The sequence below is a fragment of the Lactuca serriola genome, chromosome 5, assembly GCF_051521515.1.
Source record: "Lactuca serriola cultivar US96UC23 chromosome 5, Lser_US96UC23_V15, whole genome shotgun sequence".
Lineage (NCBI taxonomy): Eukaryota > Viridiplantae > Streptophyta > Magnoliopsida > Asterales > Asteraceae > Lactuca > Lactuca serriola.
In genome coordinates this window covers 349,151,550-349,171,752 of record NC_136412.1, presented here as the reverse complement: position 1 = coordinate 349,171,752, position 20,203 = coordinate 349,151,550, and the positions used below count along the sequence as shown (strand labels likewise).

Here is a 20,203-nt window from a genome sequence, read left to right as displayed (position 1 = left end):
AGGATAGCACATTCCAAGTAAAATAAAAATGATAACCAAACAAGACTAATTACGCAGTCTGATTATTTCATTAAATTTATGACCACAACCAAAGCCAAACAAGGGAAATATCTTTAATTGTGAAAGAATAGAGAAAAAAAATCGTTTTCAAAAAATTAATAATGGATGCACTTGAATTTCGAACAGTTCTTCATTATAAATTTCCATAGTCAGCAAAAATAAAGGGGGTGTAAACTGTAAACTGTAATTATGTAAGTGTCAAAAGAACTAAGCTATTTAAAATTTAAGGGTGTGAATGTCACAGATAATAACTTAGGGGATTAATTTGAAAATTTCTTTCTATGATCGGTTTCCGCGTGAAGCTTATTAGTAAAATCGTTATTGACTGTCAACGAGACTTCAAAGAGAAAAAAACTGCGTCTGTTGTAGGCGAACTTGAAGCTAAACTATCTGCAAGCAAAAGGTTCTTCGAATCTTCAGATCTCTGTACTTAATTTCTTTTCACGATGATGATCTATACATTTGTATTTGTGTTGATTAATCAATTGTGCTCAGATCTACTTGCATTCTTCTGAAAATATTGAACTTGAGTTCCATGATAATATGAATCTAGGGTTTGTGGATCGAATTTCTTTCTCTACGTATATGTTTCTCTTGATTTATGCAAGTTTTTTCTGATATTACGTTTGCCAATTGTGCTCTAGATTGTCTGTGCTGTTGTTCTGCTTCTGCATGCGTTTTGCCTCAATTTTGTAGTAATTCGTTTGTGCTCTAGATTGTCTGTGCTGTTTTTCTGCATGTGTTTGACCTCATTTCTGTAATTCGTTTGGTGATATGGCTAGAATTAAACGTAAACCCTCTGATCTATGGGGTTAATGATTCGTTTGGTCATATAGCTAGATTTGAATGTAAATCCTCTGATCAGCTGAGTTATTGAAGCATTTGGTCATACGGCTTTTATAAAGTGTGAATTGGATGATCCAAATTGTTGCACACTGTTTCAAGTAAGGATCAAATAGTATCCTGATCTGTAACTGGTGTTTACTTAATTTTGTAGCTGTGCTTATCTTTGTTGCTGGTAGGGATTGTGGTTTTACAGTCTTCACATAGAGTTTTTGTGCTCCTAATTGCAACACGGGGACTAATGATAATCTAGACTTTTAGACTTATAATTATGGTTTGTGATATACATCAACTTCATTTTCTAGAATTTAGTTGACTATTTTCTTCTTGTATTACTATCCTCTACTCAGGTGAATTATGTGGCTTTTCATAAGCATTTAAGTTGAAACTTAAAACTTGTGTGGTATAAGGATTGTGCTGTGCTTTGTTGCTTACATTTTACATTTTCTGCTTTTCATCTCCAACTGTCTACAGTAAAAAGAAGCAAATTTAAGCATTTGATCTAACCCATATCAATTACTGTTGCAGTCATTTCAATTTTGAAGATGGAAGGGACAGTATTTACTCCTGCTTTAGAAGGAATGAAACATGTCAAGTCTGAAGAAGGCGAAATGCTTTCTAAACCTTTCTTGGAAGTCTGCAAACAGATATTACCTGTTATTGGTAAGGTTTTGCTTTATAAGTAACAACTACTTTGTCATGATGTTTTCTCCTTCATTCTAATTCTCTTATCATCTGCTGCTAGACAATTTCGGAGCAGCTATGGCACTTGTCAAAACTGATGTTGGTGGTAACATAACAGTAAGTGTTAACCCTTTCCCTTTCCCTTCATTTTGATTTATATATTAATATATTATTTTCCACTTATATATATTTGGTTATTTGTTTCTCTTCCACCAGAGGTTAGAGAACAAGTATCTATCCAACCCATCTGAATTTGAGAAACTATACAGTATGGTTCGGGTTGAGGTTGAAGCTAAGAAAGCAGATGGTTCATCCAGCTGCACCAATGGTCTATTGTGGCTAACTAGGTGAGTTTACGATTCTACCCTCACAGTTATATATTATCACAAATAATTAAAAACCCCAAAATACCCTTCAGAGCAATGGACTTCATAGTAGCTTTATTCCGTAACTTGATGGAGCACAAGGATTGGAGCATGTCACAAGTTTGTTCTGAAGCCTACACTAAGACACTCAAGAAATACCATGGCTGGTTAGCCAGTTCAACTTTCACGGTATCTATTTACTTCTTTACATTATTATAATTTAATAATAATAAATTAATCTTATTCCAATTTCTTATTCCAAAATGGATTCATAGGTGGCAATGAAGCTTGCTCCAGATAGGAAGAAGTTCATGGATGTTGTGGGTGGGAAAGGTGACATCAATTCTGATATTGAAAAATTTTGTGCAACTTTCACACCTCTTCTTGAAGAGAACCACAAGTTCTTGGTGAGATCATCTTATTATAAAACTTAATTTTTTTTTTTTGTAATTTATTCCATGAAAATTATGGTTTTAATTTGTTTGATTTTCATTTTATCATGCAGGCTAGCGTTGGTCTGGATGATATGAAAGCAAAGTAATGACATTGACTGATGATAAAGTTGTTGGTTCTCACTTGTTGAACCTGATTGAGGAAGAAGAGACTATGATATATGCTTTTATGAATGTGTACCATTTTCAGTTAATGATCTGTTAAAGACTTATAATCAACATCTATATAAAACGTATTTTTTTTTTTGTTACTTGACATAAAATTGGTGCAAGTTGCAACTATAGATGCACAGAGTACAAGCCAATGAGAAGGATATTTATTTTCTCTCTCCCTCTATCTATCTATCTATCTATCTCAATTCTCAACCACCTCTCATTTACATCTAAATTTTGTCCACTAGTTTGAATTGGTATAAATTAATGATAAGGTAATTTTTTATGCTTCATGCATGCATACGTCGATCCCAAGCTTCTTCCTATTTTCTTCTCATTGATTGTAATACCCAATTACATCTGTTTGTTTTGTTTTCTGGGTTCCCCAATCACCCTGGTTATTATATCTGAATCCATTATATTTTTGGTATTGTATTGTATTGTATATATCTGAGTTGGGTTTTGACATTTTATGGGGTCAGCCGACCCCATCCTGATAAAATTGAAGATCATCATAATTCCTCCAACGATGGGTAGTATGAAGGTGAAAGGGCTTCTTAAAGGCCTCAGATATATCTCTCAAGTTTTTGGTCAGTAGTCTCTTTCTCTCCTGCCTTTTAATTATAAATTATAAATTATTATAGGATTAGGATAATAACAGAATTTGAAAATTTTGCAGAGGAAGACAAAAAACAAGAAATACAAATTGGTGGTCCCACAGATGTAAAGCATTTGGCTCATGTAGGATGTGATGGACCCGCACAAGAATCCCCCAGCTGGGTATGTATGCATGTAAATTGTAAATATGTTTGGTGTGAATTATGAACATGAACAACCAATCCTTGTTTCTATCTTTTTGTATTATCTTTCATCCCCGTTTTTTTTTTGTTGTGGGTACAGATGAAGGGATATGGTACACCTGATCAATTCGCATCATCCGACCTAAGTGATGGCCCTGAATGGGTTTCTGAAGGTTATTTATTACCCTAACTCCTAATTCCCAATTCAATTTCTCAAATGTTACAAAATTAGCAGAGCTATTAATGGGACGATTATTGTTTTTTTTTTTACAGATTCAGGGCAAAAGGTGTCTCGAAGAGACAAAATAAAAGCAAGACATCGCCGGCATCGATCAGTGGAAAATATGAACTCGGAGAGCAAAGAGGCAACCAAAGCAAGGCAGCCCAGAAGACACCACACACGCGGTGCAGAAGGCCGACACGCCCGGGATGAGGCATTGCCCGAAGTCCCAAAAAGGACCCGGAAAAAGAAACCAAAGGATGGGTCAGGTGATGAGGCATCAAAAGTATCAAAGTCTAAAGCACCAGACGACATCACCGATCAAGAATAACAACAAAACAAGTCATCCAACTATGATGTATTTTGATATCTTAGATTTGTACAAAATTAATTAATTTCTGTATATTTTCTAATTTGGTCGTTTAATTTTCAAAATCACTACTAAACGAACTATATAATTAATATCGTGACAAACTATAATTACATTCTTCCCATTGCAATTTGCAAGTCACATAACAAAATGTGTTTGGTTTGATTTGGTTTGTTAGCTACATCAAAATCGTCTCTATCATAACAAATTAACAACCACCCAAACCAAAATCAATGCCCAACATGTACTATCACCAACTCTCCTTGAAGAGCTAATGCCATACCCATAGACAAGGGCAGATCTGGGATTTTCAACCGCGTTACATATCTTCACCTTGTAAAATGAATTAATTACGCCTTCATCCACACACAACTCTGAGTTCCCTTCTAACCTTAACTTCCCTCCGACTTTACTCATAAACCCTACAGAAAAGGGTATCTTCCCACTCAAATTGTTGTTGTTCAAATTCAACTCGCTCAATAACTCTAAATTCTCAAATTCCTTTGGGACTTCCCCTGTTAGCTTGTTGTTATCAAGACCCAAATAACTCAAATTTCCAAGAAATACCCCCATTGAAACTGGAATTCCCCCGACTAACCCTACTCTTGATAACCCAATTCCGTTAACACCCCGCAAGTTCTTCCATATGTCGGGAATCACCCCTCCTAATTCATTCCCACTCAAGTACACCCCCTTTAGTTTACTCATTTCGGACAGAAACAAAGGCACCCCACCACCCACCAATCCGTTATCACTCAAATCCAAAAACTCCAAAACCCTTAAACCCTTCATCGTCTCCGGGATTTCGCCGGAAAAATAATTGGAACTCAAATCGAGCTTCAACAGATTCTCTAATCCTCCTATTGTTCCCGGAACATTTCCACTGAACCCATTCTGGCTGAGGTCAAGAACTTTAAGTTTCTTCAAGTTTGATACATTTTCCGGAATTTCTCCGGTGAGACTGTTTCGTGAAAGTGTAGCTTCTTCTAGATTTGTTAACTCGCCAAACCCAACCGGGATTTTGCCGGAAACTTTCGTTCCGGTGATGATCAACCGGCGTAAGCTAGTCATGTTACCGATGTTGTCACTCAATGAACCAAAAAGGGTTGGGTTGTTGATGAATACAAGCTCTTCAAGAACCGAACCAACCCGTGAGAGATCAGGTAAAGAAACGGGCTGTTGGGTGAAGCATTTGTAGAAGAAGAGTTTACGTAAGTGGGGAAAAGAAGAGAAGAGAAACGGGTCAAGTAGAGTGGAGTTTGGTGAGCAGGTCGGGTTGGAGTTGAAATCGGAAACGTACCCGAAACTAAGCTCGACGATGTTTAGGGTTCCGGTGACGCTTGCGTAGTCGCAAACGACCCCGTGTGGGGCGGAGGAGCAGAGATCGTCAGGGAAGAGAGACCGCCATGGGACGTCAGAGTTGAGCGATTCAAGCACTCGGTACACTGATTCTTGCTCAACTGAGTTCAGCATGGGTTGTGAGTTACCAATTGTAAAACATGCCACTACAAACATCAAGAAACCGAAAGCATATCTTGAAAAAGAAAACGCCATTGAAAGCTGTGAAATTCTATGAGCACTGAAATGCATATGTTGTGTTTCTTTGTATAAATTTATATGGGTATAATTTTTTCACAACCCATCTATTTTCCAAATAGAACCTATGTTGCAGACTATTTTTTACTGAAGGTTTTTTTTTTTTTTTTTTTTTTTTTTTTTTTTTTTTTTAATTCTAAAATTCTTTGAAGATTAAGTTGTTGTTTGATTTTTGTTTTGGTCGTGTGCAGATCACGTGTGAGGTTTTATAGACTGTTTGTTTTTTTGAAGACTGTAGACCTAAAAATGTTTGGGCGTCCTCTTCTTGGCACAGCCATGGACCGGAGTCTTTAAACATCTTCTAACCTAAAACAACATATACTTTTTTTTAACTTAGATTTATTTTAACTTTATTTATGATAAATAAATTAGAAAAAAAATTACAATACTTAAAAGAAAAAAATGTTTGATAACACAATCATGGTCTTTGTGATAAATTTATAAATAAATATCTAATTACAATAATACTTTGTGGAGGTGTTTATATAGATATGAAAAAAAAAAATCATAATATTGTTTTATATTTTTTTGTACCAAATTTTATAAAACATTATTTAATGCAACATCGTTCATTTCTTGAAAAAAATATTTATGGTCGGTTTTTAATTGATGTAATTGAATAGGTAAAATAAAAACTTTGAAAATTTTCATTTAAAATCAAAGTTTATTTTCATGTGTTAAGTTTTTTTATCCATAATTACAATATTTAGATATAACTTTACGACCAAAGTTTGTTGGTTTTTTTATCAAATATATAAAATAATTACCATTTTATTTTCACTTTTTATACAATAATGCATAAAAATTAATCTATATTTGTTAATATCTATAATGAAGTCATAAAATTATCAAAAAAAAAAATCTTTTAAGTTTTTTTAAAAAAAAAAAAAACAATTTAAGATTTTAATTTATTCTAATACTCTGCAGATGTTAAAAAACAAACAGTCTTCTTCTTTTAGACTGCAGACGTTTGGTTCACCTCTTCCACTATAGAGGTTTGCAGATATGGTCCGCAGACTGCAAACATTTTGTCTCAGAAAAACAAACAACACCAAATTATGATTAGAGTATCTCCCACTCTTATTTTCATTTTTCCTCTATTCTTTTTCAATCTTCGATAGTTTATTCCCTTATTTTGAAGGATATGAATAAGATTACACCATATATGGTGTTATCCTATTCATTTTTCTCAAATGAGGATAAACTTTACGTTGTCGGTTTTAGTTATTATGTGTATATATTTATACATTTTTAGTTTATTTTTATCTACTAATTATAATTTAAATGTAATATTTAATATTTATAATATTTTGTTATATATTAAATTATATTACTTAATTATAAATATAAAGTTTGTTTTTTGTTCATCAAATTCATATAAAAAGTTAAATACATATTGGAAATTTTAAAAACGATAACGTATTTTATAAAAGTTATAAGTGTGTTATAAATATAATCTTATTTATTTAATATTATGATAATGAAAAAAAATATAGATTATATATTTGTTAAAACCAAATTAATAAAATGAGTGTGTTTGACAATCTATGTAAGTTGGAAGAATGAAATATCCTAGGAATATAACTTTTGGGTAAAAAATAGAGTATGATTGGACTAAAACTATTTTCTCACTCAAAATGATATTCCAATACTAGACGTACACTCAAAAATATTGGATATGTTTTGCTACACTCTTGGTAATGTTTTCTTAAACAACATTTCCCCTGATTTTCTCACAAGATTATATGGTCCCGTTATTACCTTGCACCATAAAATTCTTTTTTTTTAATACACCACACCTTTTCGTAATTAGGGCGATGTTTTGAGCCTTAAGGGAACCCACCCCTAGACCACCATCTTTTTTTTTTAAGCAAGCACCTTGTCCCACAAGATCCAGTGGGTTTTTTTCTTATATCCTGTCGTGCCTCCCCATACAAAACCTCTTTCTCATCTTCTCAAGTTCATCCAAAATACAAGATGGAACCAAGAATAATGAGAAATAGTATGCAGCAATGCTTCCATTTATTGATTTCAATAAGGTCACTCTATCCCAAATGAAAGAGATCTTGCTTTCCAACTCGAAAAATTTGAGTGAAATTTGTCTATGATAGGCTTCCAATGTTTTCTTACAATTCATATTTGCAATGCTCGATATGTCATGTAAACTCTTAGCATCTTATTTTCTTTATTTTGGCTTAAGGACCCTAGTACGCTAAGCGTACATAAGGTACGTCGGGTGTACTTCGATGGATGCATGAGACGAGGTATCTGTCACAACTAGGAATTCTATACCATGTAACAACAACAATGATAACATTTGTGAACCAAAAATGTGAAAGCACGTATGATGCTTATTCAATAACAACAAAGTTTCCATCAAATGCTCTATGCAAGCACTTCAAATAGTCAACAAAGAATTGGAAACCCTAGAAATCCCGGTTTAAGTCCATTATGGACTAGGATTTCCTTATTGGGCCTAATGGGCCAATAAGCTTCCAATTTGACTATTTTGGGCTTAGAACTCTTAAATGGGCTCTAATTGGACCCACTTCCATTTATTTTAACATTTGGACCATATTGGGCCTAGAATGAAATAAAATACCCTAATGGACCATCTTGGGCCATAACTAACCTAATTAGCCTTAATGGGCCATAAAACCCATACTTGATGAACATTTGGCCCTGAATGTCTTTAAGAGGGCCAATGGGCCAAAAACCATTAAATTGGGCCCATATTATGGACTTAAACTCAAAAAGGCCCAACACATTCCTCTCTTTAGCCCATTCTCGGCCAACATATAAAAAAAAGGGGAAATGGAGGTTGACTTTGGAGGTGCCACCTCCATATTACATAATAAATAATAAAACAATTACATCCCATACTACCATGCAAGACTCATGTATCCATGCAACTCTCTCTCTTCTCCCCTCTCTTTTTCTTCTTCGGCCGAGAACACAAGGAGAACACACCCACACAACTTCAAACTCTCATTCCAAGTTCTCTCAAGAACACTTTCCTTTCCTCCACCAAAATTTCGAGATCTAGGGCTTTTCAAGAAGCTTATTCCACAATAATCATCATCATTGGTAAGTTATCGTGTCTTGTGGGCCAATCTAGGGTGACAAAATCTTAAGATCAATTATGTCACACTCCAAAACCGGAACGGCGGAAACGTTCTGGGGTGGATGACGTCACGTCAAGTATCACAACATATGTAGTATAGTAATCAAAGTACAACAACCATTGCATTAATAGTAATAATTTTACATCGGTTACATGTTATAGTAATATCAAAATAGTTATAGAACATAACATAGATGCAGATCGGTACTAGGTTGTCTCCACAAAAGCTCCTGGGATGTACCTGTCTATCACTGACCTGAGAATACAAGTTATTTTGAAAGCGAGTATCAGCATTTTATAATGCTGGTGAGTCCATAAGTATTTAGTGTCATTTGTATAAATACGCATTTATATTCAAAATAACTGTATTAAAGATAGTAGTTTAGAATCTACGGTGTATTAGCGTCCTTTCCTGAAAATCCTATATTTTCTAAATAATAACAGTCTTCTACCAAGACTCGACAAACTTATGTTTTAAAGAGTAACTTTCCCCAAAATACTATTATTATTAGAATACAGTATTGACTTTCAAAGGAATAATGAGAAAATCACAAGTAAAATGACAGGGGAAAATAACATATGTCTCAGCAGTGATACTGCTGACTAAGGAGAAAGAAAATCATAGACTCCAGGAGAGTATCGATTGAATGATACGCCTAGTTCAGTCTAAAAAAAGGAAGCACAGACTTCAGACAATATCGAATGAACGACACAGCTAGCAAAGTCTAAAACAAGAAAAATACAGACTCCAACCAGTATCAAATGAACGATACAACTAGCAAAGTCTAAAACAAGAAAATACAGACTCCAGACAGTATCAAATGAACGATACAGCTAGCATAGTCTAAAAAAAGAAAATACAGAATCCACACAGTATCAAATGAACGATACAGCTAGCAAAGTCTAAAATAAGAAAAATACAGACTCCAGCCAGTATCAAATGAACGATACAGGTAGCAAAGTCTAAAACAAGAAAATACAAACTCCAGACAGTATCAAATGAACGATACAACTAGCAAAGTCTAAAACAAGAAAATACAGACTCCAGACAGTATCAAATGAACGATACAGCTAGCAAAGTCTAAAATATCTGGTAATCCTAAGTGGGTTGTTTCGAAGACATCGTGTTAAATCTTGTTACCTTAAGGCCATGAATTATAAGGTAAACATGGAGATACTCGTAACCATACCGATTGACACTAGAGTACTTGACGCCCTGCAAGCGTCGGAATAAATGTGACATTTGTCACCCCTTGGCTTGGTCGGTCGGGGACTGTAGCTAGCAGTCAGGGTGTAGGAGTGTCAGTCCCGTATAGATATATACACACAGTGCCCGCTCTCTCTTCAGGAGACTCTGGTTACCAACTTGATAACGGGGAAATCTGTGTCCTGAAGATGCATCTCGTATTCTGAATTCTATTAGAGGTGCTGGACTAATGATGTAGACTCACGAATGAACTGACTCCTGGGAATTCTCGTACTAGAAAGAGTAAATAGAATCTCCTAACTATTCCTATAATCGTTACTAGTGTCTCTGGTCTATGAACGGCGACTGGAAGCATGCCCTTGCTACCCAAGGGAAATGAATTGGTTGATGGAAACCTTTATGTCTATACATGTATACACAATATATAACTAATGTTTGAACGACCTTCGGACGGATAACCGATACCCACCAGACCACATCCCAACGAGGAAAAGGAAATAGGGCGAACTAGCCTTCCTAAGTCTTTCAAACATTATTTATATAACTATACAAATACAGGCATGCATTTAACGAAATAAAAAGCATAGAAGAAAACTCTGAAGAAAACTTTGGAAAAACTTTACACATAAGAAATTTACGACTTGATGTCAGTTTGTAAAACAAGTTTGAAAATCTTTGGAATCCTTTGAAAAACCTTTCATAACAACTTTGAAAATGATTTTTATAAAACAGATTAAGTGAAGAAAACCTTTGGAAAACCTTTAACAAGAGTTGAAAGCGAGATTGGAACATCTCAAGCTGATTAAAACAGTTATCATGTAAAAATCTATTTTGCTATACAGTTATTAATCACATGTGATTTATATAATAACTGTATAGATCAACTTGTATTCCCCCCCTATAAAAGCAGTTAAAATCATTTAAAGGTTAATTCAGGGGTATGAACTCACCTGCTGTAAATGGATCGGATGGAGGTGCCGGTTGGGTGTTTGGTGTCAAGTAAAAACTTGAACACACTTAGTGACCTAGTAACATATGAAGGCATATGTTTACATACAATTAGTAATTATAATACAAATTAAACACGTATAAGCATCCTAATGTGCGGAAAACACTTTGGTCAAGTGCTAGGAGGCTATGGGGTTGAAGTAAGGGGGTGTATGGCCTAGTTAGGGAGTTTACTCTTCAAGAATAAACTCTTTATGGAGATTTCGGCCCTAAGACCATCATGGGTGGTGTGCTATTGGATGCTAAAGGGTCTTAAATCACTTGTAGATTTTGGCTAGGTTCACATTTAGGGCATAGGAAAGGGTTAAGGCTCCAAATGAACCACTTAAAGGAGTTCACGGCTGTAAACTCTCACTTGGTCATTCCATTCATGAAATAAGGTCTTAAATGAAAGGTTATAAAGTCCTATGCATTTTTCCAAGTCAAATGGGGAAGTTAGGGCATCACTTGGCTTCATTATGGGAGTTTACGGCCCATGGACCAATCCTTTGGGGGTTTACGGCCGTAAACTCCTAGGTCCTTGGTTTCTTTGATGTTCAAAACCCCTACTTCATTTGTGGTTGATTCTAGACATTTACCCAAGCCTTAAGAGGTGTTTAAGGGCAAATTTAACACCTTAATAGGTGTTCACGGCTCATGAAGAGGGGTTTACGGTCAAAGAGTGTTCTTGGGCTGTAAACTCATGTTTACTCTCCATATGATAAGGTTTTGGTGTTCTAAGCTCATATGTGTAAGTCCACAAGTCATATCTAAGCCCTAGGAGTGATTTAGAAGGGTTTTGGGGATTCAAAACCCCACTTATAGGTGTTTGCGGTCCAAGAGTGTTCTTGGGCCGTAAACACAAGATTTTGTGTCTTTTGGATGATTTAAACACGGATTTGCATGGTAAATGAGCTAAACAACAAGTTAGGGTAGATCACTTACTAGTTTGGGGCTTGAAAGAGGCGTTTTTGGATCGAAGGCAACTTGTAGAGAGAGAGTAGAGAGAGGGTGGAAAGGTTCCAAATGGAGTCCACACACCTTTATATAGGGGTTGAGTTTGTGGCTCAGTGTAAATCTACCCGATACTGACGTTAAACGGAGCTTTTTGTCGCACCCGATTAAATGGTCATAATTTGACTTGGTTGAAACTAAAAATTTTCAAGGGAATATTGAGGGCGTTTCTAATTTGTTCCAACCCTTATGAAGTCATAATAAAAGTCCCAATTTAATTAACCTAATCCAAAAGGTTAACGGACAATTTAATAAAGCGAGTTTTATTAACGGAAGAAGAGGTAAAAATGACGGGATAAATTTCGGGTTGTCACAAATTCCGGCGTTCACCAGAGTGCCAAGACAGACGAACTAGTCATTATCATGCATGGTTATAACGACTCACATAAATAAATCCAATATTAATCAAGTAATCAAGGTAAATCAAAATCATTCACGGGATGGGATAACAATTCGAACAGTTATATGATATTTTTTTTTTTCGGAAAACATTGGGTTTTCCGGGGAAGTTCAATGTTTTTCACTGGTACTTTTAATACGAAGTTTTTCAACTATACACGTTTTGAAATCATCATGCATATATTTACGATTCTTCACACTTTTATATAAACAATGGTCATTTCAAAAAATATCGGATTTTATGGGTTGTTTTCTTACAAACTACACAAAACATTTTCATATCAAACCTGCTTATGAACTCACCAACATTCCATATGTTGACCGTATTTAAAATAACTTGTATTCTCAAGTAACAGGTAAGCTGAGGAGTAGTACCAAGTATGTTAGGGTGTTGTGCTTTTGAAAACTATCAAACATTTTATGTTATGGATTTGTAAGGTTAAAACAATGTACTTGATATGAACAATGTCAATTGTAATATATTGATGCATGGTGATGTTTATGTTATGATTCATGTATATTCATTGTGATGATATTCATATTTAGTCACGTGAGCCCTCAGACGTTTCCGCCGTCTGGTTCGGGGGTGTGACAATATCTCCCTAGTACGTTGGGCGTACGTTAGTCAGCGGCAAACCCTAATTTTTAGAGTTTGCACCTTATTTAAACACCTTATAACCCCAAAGCTTTCTCCTTATCAGCCTCCATTTCTTCTTTTGAGCAATATCTCGAAACCCTAACTCATTTCTCATGAGATTGACCCTTATGTATGTTTTGGTGTGTATCTGTGGTGCACTTTGAAGAAGAAGGAGCTTGGTGTTTAAGTATTGGTTGGAATGGAGCTTGTAGATCCAAAGTCTTCATCAATTTTTCTAGTATCTGAAGGTATAAAACTTCTATCTTGATAAATCTATGTGTTAGATCTAGTCTATGTCATTGTTTGAGCATTTTATAGTCCCTTGAGTCATACTTGTGAGTATGAGTTACTCCAGGAGCTTAGAATGTTAGATCCTAGTAATTCTGATGTTGTTAGTGAAAAAAATGTCATCTTGATGGGTTTTGATGAACCATGCAAGAGTTGGTGATCATATTATGGACTTAGATGGATAAAAACGGGTATCGGGTCCCATTAAATCATGCAAAAGAGTAAAGTTGCCAACTTTATTGTTAAGACGTCCCTAGAAAGCTAGATCTGAAAGTTAGACTTTGGGCATAAAACATTAAGTGCTTAATGAACATTTTGGCCAACAAGAGCAGTCGGGCGTACTAAGGCATACGTTGAGCGTACGCATCTGGGATCTCGATCCTTGTGTAGCAATCGAGTAGGTCGGGCATACTTGTGGTACGCATAGCGAACTCACCATGGAGCTTGTTGGGTTTTAGGGTGTTAGGTCATTAGTGGATTTTATGCCTGTTTGGGCATGGTGGACTTTAGGTCTCTTGGGTCCCTTTTTGGTCTCCCGGCTAATTGGATTTGAGCCATGATATGTTAGGCCTAATAAGGGAAGGTTAAAGCGGCCGCTTTACCCTAGGAGTCAGGATTTAGGATTTGAACTCTCGGTTTGGTGTTAATGACCTAATTGTTAATTAGGGTTCTATTATTTATGATTTAGTGTGAGGATTCTACGATTTAGCAACCCAAGTGTGATTTGGTTTATCTTCAGATTGAGGTGAGTTTATTCACTATACTCGTGGGTCGAAGACACCAATGGTGGCCTACTAAATTATGTTTATGTGAGAATAGTGACTTCGTGACAATTTCATGTTATGTCTGTTTATGCTTGTTGTCTCTGTGACTCTTGCTGTTATGATTGTATGCTAGTTGTAGGGGGTGAAATAGACCCAATATTGGTTGAAATAGACCGAAGGAGATGAAATATACCCAATACCAGTTGAAAGAAACCGAAGAGGGTGAAATAGACCTAGTGCCGGTTGAAAGAGACCTAAGGGGGTGAAATATACATAATACCGGTGGAAAAAGACCGAAGGCGGTGAAATAGACTCAATTATGTTTTGCTATTATGTATATATGGTATGGGTATTTTTGAGGGAGCTCACTAAGCTTTTTGCTTACGGTTTTTAGTTTATGTTTCAGATACTTCCAACTCGAAAGGGAAGGGACCGACATGATCGCACCACATTCGCCCAATGTATTCCGCGTCATGTGATTTTGAGATTTTGTACTCTGATGATATTTTCACTATGATACATTTTTGGTTGATTTGACATGATTATCGAATGTTTGGTAATGATTTAAAAACCAAATTTTATCTGAATGTTTTGGGATGTTACGATATTTGCTCCAACCGGTGCTCCAAAGTGAATAAAGGGGAGAGAATCTACAAACATCTAACGGAGGCATCCCTTCTTTGAATCTCCATATTATCCACTTCGATTCCAAGAACTCTTGACTTATGAAAGTTTACTTTAAACACGGCCCGACGAAACTTGGAAGCATCACAAGATCCGAGCAATATTCCTGATGTTGGATTGGGATCAATCGCCCACAAAGATAGTGTCATTGGCGTAAAATAGGCGAGATATGGTGGGGCCGTAATTAGGGATCTCCACCCATTGGAAAATAGACTTATAACGAGCTATTTTCATATCTAAATTCATGCTCTTCATCGCTATGATAAATAAGAAGGGAGATAATGGGTCACCTTGACGAACACCTTTAGTTATCCGAAATTCAAGAGTGGGATCATCATTTACGAACATTGAAGCCCTAGCGGAAGACAGATAGTCCCAAATCCACGATCTCTACTTGTTTTCAAATTTCATCTGCTCCATAACAAAGTTAAGGAAGCCCCAGTTAATCGAATCAAATGCTTTTTCGAAATCTAGTTTAAATAGGAGCACCTTCTGTTTGACCTTTTTTGCCCATGAGTAAATTTCATTTATGATGAGGGGTCCATCAAGTATATTCCGACCCTCCACATATGTCGTGTACTTTGCCACCATCGTCCTAATCACTTTTTTTTAGCCTGGTTGCATGCGCCTTAGCAATTATTTTATACATGCATCCGATAAGACTGATCAGACTGCAGTCTCCTAGGTTGATAATATCTTTGATCTTTGGCACTAGAGTGATGAAGGACGAATTGCAACCCTTGGAGATCCTTCCGGTTGACTCAAAGTATTTAACAAAACTCATTACATCCTCCTTAATGTGTTCCCATTGGGACTTTAACGGTTTAAAAGTAAATTCATCTGGTCCTGGTGCTTTCTCACTGCCAGAGTCAAAGATTGCCCTTTTAATTTCATGATAACTAATGCTATTTTCTAGCATCACGTTGTCTTCACTAGAGAGCTTCCTGAAAGATTTATTTATGAACTTGGGATTGGGACAAATAGGCCAATTGTCATGAAACTTGGAACCAAAAAAAATAGTGAGCTTCTTTAAAGATTTATGAATTGAACCAGACAATATGTGAGATTCGGCTTCTAGCTCCAACCTATTAATCTTCTATTTCAAATCGTCTAACTCCAAGTTTTTCTTATTATTAATACAAAGTTCTCCAGGTTTTCAAGGATGTTTTCAAATACCTCAATTTGGCAGCAAAGACTATATTTAGCACCAGTGAGTAAAAAATTATTCTTTAATAATTAATTAATATACATGTCTATTTGTTTATTGGCAGCAAAGACTATATTTAACACCAATGAGTAAAAAATTATTCTTTAATAATTAATTAATATACATGTCTATTTGTTTTGTTACCCCGGTACTTGTACTGAACAAAAAAAAACAAACTTTAGTTTAAAAAAAGTATATATATATATCTATACTAATAAAAGAGTAGCTCTTTTTCCATGTGTCACCATATTATGCATTTTAATTAATGTGTTGCCACTTGTCAATCTATTAGTTTTCCATTTTAAATTTATTAGACCTCCTCATTAATGTGATTCTATTTTAAATTTTAAATTTTAAATTTTAAATTATTGTTTTCATTAATTCACAAATAAAAAATATCTAATATCTATTAAAAATTAATTGTATATATTTATTTGAATCAATGATTATAATTTCACATAACTAATAAAAAATATCTCTTAAATTAATAATTTATTTAAAATAACTTATTAATAATTTTGAGTTTTTATTATAAAAGTTTGATTAATTTTATAGAGCTGGTTTAAACCGTCACATAAACAAAATTGGTCTTATCTTGGTATATAATAAAACGTTAGTGTATATCAACTTTATCATTAAATTAATTTATATGTTATAAAAAATATATAAAATAAGAATGTTTTTTAAAAAAATAAAAAAATGTTAAATAAGTCGTTGCTAGAATTATATAAGCAGTTCAAACTAGAGGTGTACAAAAATAGCTGCATCCGAAAATCTGATATGAATATCCGAAAATCCGATACAAAATTATCCGAATTTTCAGATATTTTGGATATCCGATCTCCGAAATATTTAATTTTACAATTATTTTATTAATATTCTTTCTTTCAAAATGGAATATGTGGGGAGCGTTGGGTATTTGGGTATTGTTTATTAACTTTAATCAATAATATGTTTTTAATAATCGTATTCTATAAGAATGAGAATAAATAAATAACGATGCATGAGAACAATAATGAATGAGAAATAGTGATAATACATAATAATGACAATAATTATGTGAGATTGAATGTCTACACATTACCAAATAAGTAAACATCCTATTCTCTTAGTCATTTTTACAGAATAATACTGTCAATACACGTCTGCACATCAGATGTCATCCACATTTAAACCTACCATATATATATATATATATATATATATATATATATATATATATATATATATATATATATATATATATATATATATATATATATAAGTTTATAACCCGTGGAACCACAGTTATAAAATTAATCAAACTTTTATAATAAAAACTCAAAATTATTAATAAGTTATTTTAAATAAATTATTAATTTAAGAGATATTTTTTTATTAGTTATGTGAAATTATAATCATTGATTCAAATAAATATATAAAATTAATTTTTAATAGATATTAGATATTTTTTTATTTGTGAATTAATGAAAACAATAATTTAAAATTTAAAATTTAAAATTTAAAATAGAATCACATTAATGAGGAGGTCTAATAAATTTAAAATGGAAAACTAATAGATTGACAAGTGGCAACACATTAATTAAAATGCATAATATGGTGACACATGACAAAAGAGCTACTCTTTTATTAGTATATATATATATATATATATATATATATATATATATATATATATATATATATACATATATGTATATATATACTAGTTTATAACTCGTGGAAACCACGGTTATAAAATTAATTGAAATTTTATAGTAAAACCTCAAAATTAATAATTAGTTATTTTAAATAAATTATTAAGTACGATATATTTTTATTAGTTTTGTGAAATTATAATCGTTGATTCAAATAAATATATATCATTAATTTTTAATATATATTAGACATTTTTTATTTGTGAATTAATGAAAACAATAATTCTCCATAAAATTTAAAATTTAAAATGAAGAATAAATAGATTGACAAATAACATCACATTAATTAGGAGGTTTAATAAATTTAAAATGAAGAACTAATAGAATGACAAGTGACATCATATTAATTAAGAGGTCTAATTTAGTGACACATGGCAAAATGACTACTCTTTTATATGAAATCCTACTAAACATAAAATTTCATAGAAAATAATTTTTTTTTCAGGTTTACATAATAATTGTATTATAGGATAAAAAAATAGTATTAAAAAGAAAAGATCTAATATTTTTTACTTGGATTCATTTCAGTTATCTTTTAAAAAGAAAAAAATAAGTATATTTGGCAAAGAATTTTAGCTTTTAAGAAAATGATCCAATTAAAAAAATAAGCATGAGAGTACAAGCAAAAAGTATTTATTTTAAAAAAAAGAACTAATATTTAAAAGTTATTTCAAGTCGTTTTTAGTAGATTTTAATTTTTCACCTATTAATAATCAACTTTCAACTATAGTTTTTTGTAATTTTGTTAAATATACACATTATTTTGAATTTCAAGAAGTAACTTTCAAGATATAGAGATTTACTGCATTTTTTTTAACTTTTATTTCATTTAATTCAACGGCATACTCATTCAAACTGATCGACGATCACTTACAAATCATAAAGGTTCAATACGACTAAAAGCAAACGGATAGCAAGCTGTGCTGCTAACGATGACAAAACGATTTAATATAAAAACTTTTATGTCGGCTTAACATGTAAACCAACAATGCAGCTAATAATAGAATATTATTAATTTTCTTCAATTAGAATATCATAACCTTTTCAATAAACGGTTTCTACAAAAATGACATATTAGAATAAGATCGTTTTTATATATATATATATCCTATCCTATATGTGTTTTATAAAGAGGAGTTGAAGTCCAATTATTCCGAACCTAAAGGCCGCTGTGGGCTTTAATTAAAAGTGGATCGGCGGCGTAATTAGCAACATGGGAGACAGTCAGAGCTGTGGGAACAAAAAACAAACTTTCATCGTTCCGACAACTGCCACCGGCGCCGCCGACCAGGCTGGCATTCTTTTCCTGCCAATAACAAATCGCCATTGGAGGCAGCGAAAACGACGTTTCAGTGAATAAGGGTAAACGTACAGTAACAGACACACATTTAGTAGCACGTAGCATTCTATTATTTGATAAAAAATTATTGGGTGTGGGGTGAGACTTGAAACTTGAGAGTGAAAAAGAATAGCCAAAAGAATATCCCGTTTTGGTAGCAAATTATGAGCCGGGTGAATTCCTTTGAACCACTATACCTCTCATTCCTGAATATATTTTACCTTTTTTGTGACTCTTTTCTATAAATAATTATTTATAAAATTGTTCATTCTGAAAAGTTAAAGATGTTACAAATATTAAATATATTTTTGAAGCAGCTTTAGTATCACACAGGTATCTGAAAAGGTTTGTTCGTTGGAATTTGGAATGTTAACTTAAATGTATTTTTATAAAATGGAATGTTAACTAAACTAGATTATAGTCCGCATTAAATGCAGGAAACGCATAAAAAACATATAATCGTTTATAGATATTGTATGATAATTATAAAAAAATATATGGTTATTGGTATTATTGAAATGTATAGAAAATACATTGAAAACGATAAATATATATAATCATTGAAAGATCTCTTTGTAGACATCATTTTTTGTTTTATTAATTAAACGACTTTCCTCGTCTTATATAGTTATGATATTTATATATTTATAAGCATTTTATTTAGACGTTCCTTGCATAATAATGTTACCTAATTTAAACATATATTGACAACCAATATACCGTGTTTTGTATTGCATTAAATATTGTCAACTATTTCATTTATTCAAATAAAATTATGTAATATAATTTATAAAATGTTAAATGTTATATAGATTTAATTTTAGTTTATCATCAATGGATATTCTTTTCTAAATCATGATTGATTTATTCTAAATTGATTATTAATATAAATGCTAACTTTTATGTTTGTTCTTATTTATTTGGTGTTCGCAAGAACTTTGTATTAGTTTTGGTGCAACTTTGAATAATTTTAGTATATCATTAATGTAATTTGATATATCTTTCAATTATATGAAATATCAAATAATGACATTTCATTACTATTGTGATAATTTAGTTTATATATTGTATTTTCACTAATCTTAACGGTCTTATTTTTTCTAATAACCGTAACGCTTTTACTAAATGTACTTTTTACAAATCTCTTAATATCTTATAATTTTTATCTTACTTTATAATTTTTCATAACTATGTTATTTTTCAAGATTGACTGTTTTAATAGTGTTTTTTTTTCAGTCCATTCAATTTTATATTTCATTGTACAACATCATCGTTTGTATGTATTCTAAAATTTCAATTTAAAAATGCTTAAT

The 20,203-nt window shown here is 32.9% G+C and overlaps 3 protein-coding genes across 4 annotated transcripts; 2 read left to right on the top strand and 1 right to left on the bottom strand.

Moving 5' to 3' along the window:
- The first annotated feature begins 327 nt into the window (after nucleotides 1–327).
- Nucleotides 328–2,655, top strand: GLTP1 (glycolipid transfer protein 1). Of its 2 annotated transcripts, none has more exons than XM_079003900.1 (7): nucleotides 328–463; nucleotides 1,432–1,566; nucleotides 1,649–1,704; nucleotides 1,804–1,934; nucleotides 2,006–2,141; nucleotides 2,228–2,359; nucleotides 2,458–2,655. In XM_079003900.1, the coding sequence occupies exons 2-7, from the start codon at nucleotides 1,449–1,451 to the stop codon at nucleotides 2,491–2,493; spliced, it is 609 nt and encodes a 202-aa protein (XP_078860026.1). In that variant the 5' UTR covers nucleotides 328–463; nucleotides 1,432–1,448; the 3' UTR covers nucleotides 2,494–2,655. The 2 variants fall into 2 exon arrangements, with proteins under 2 accessions (XP_078860026.1, XP_078860025.1); XM_079003899.1 differs by lacking the exon at nucleotides 328–463 and adding an exon at nucleotides 467–486.
- Nucleotides 2,656–2,806: 151 nt separating this feature from the next.
- Nucleotides 2,807–4,001, top strand: LOC145055544 (uncharacterized). The gene is made up of 4 exons (XM_079003901.1): nucleotides 2,807–3,147; nucleotides 3,237–3,337; nucleotides 3,458–3,530; nucleotides 3,631–4,001. Exons 1-4 carry the CDS (start codon nucleotides 3,030–3,032, stop codon nucleotides 3,906–3,908), a joined length of 570 nt encoding a protein of 189 aa, XP_078860027.1. The 5' UTR covers nucleotides 2,807–3,029; the 3' UTR covers nucleotides 3,909–4,001.
- Nucleotides 4,002–4,049: 48 nt separating this feature from the next.
- RIC7 (ROP-interactive CRIB motif-containing protein 7) lies at nucleotides 4,050–5,516 on the bottom strand. Its single transcript, XM_079003898.1, has one exon. The coding sequence runs from the start codon at nucleotides 5,499–5,501 to the stop codon at nucleotides 4,146–4,148; it is 1,356 nt and encodes a 451-aa protein (XP_078860024.1). The 5' UTR covers nucleotides 5,502–5,516; the 3' UTR covers nucleotides 4,050–4,145.
- Between the last annotated feature and the right edge of the window lie 14,687 nt (nucleotides 5,517–20,203).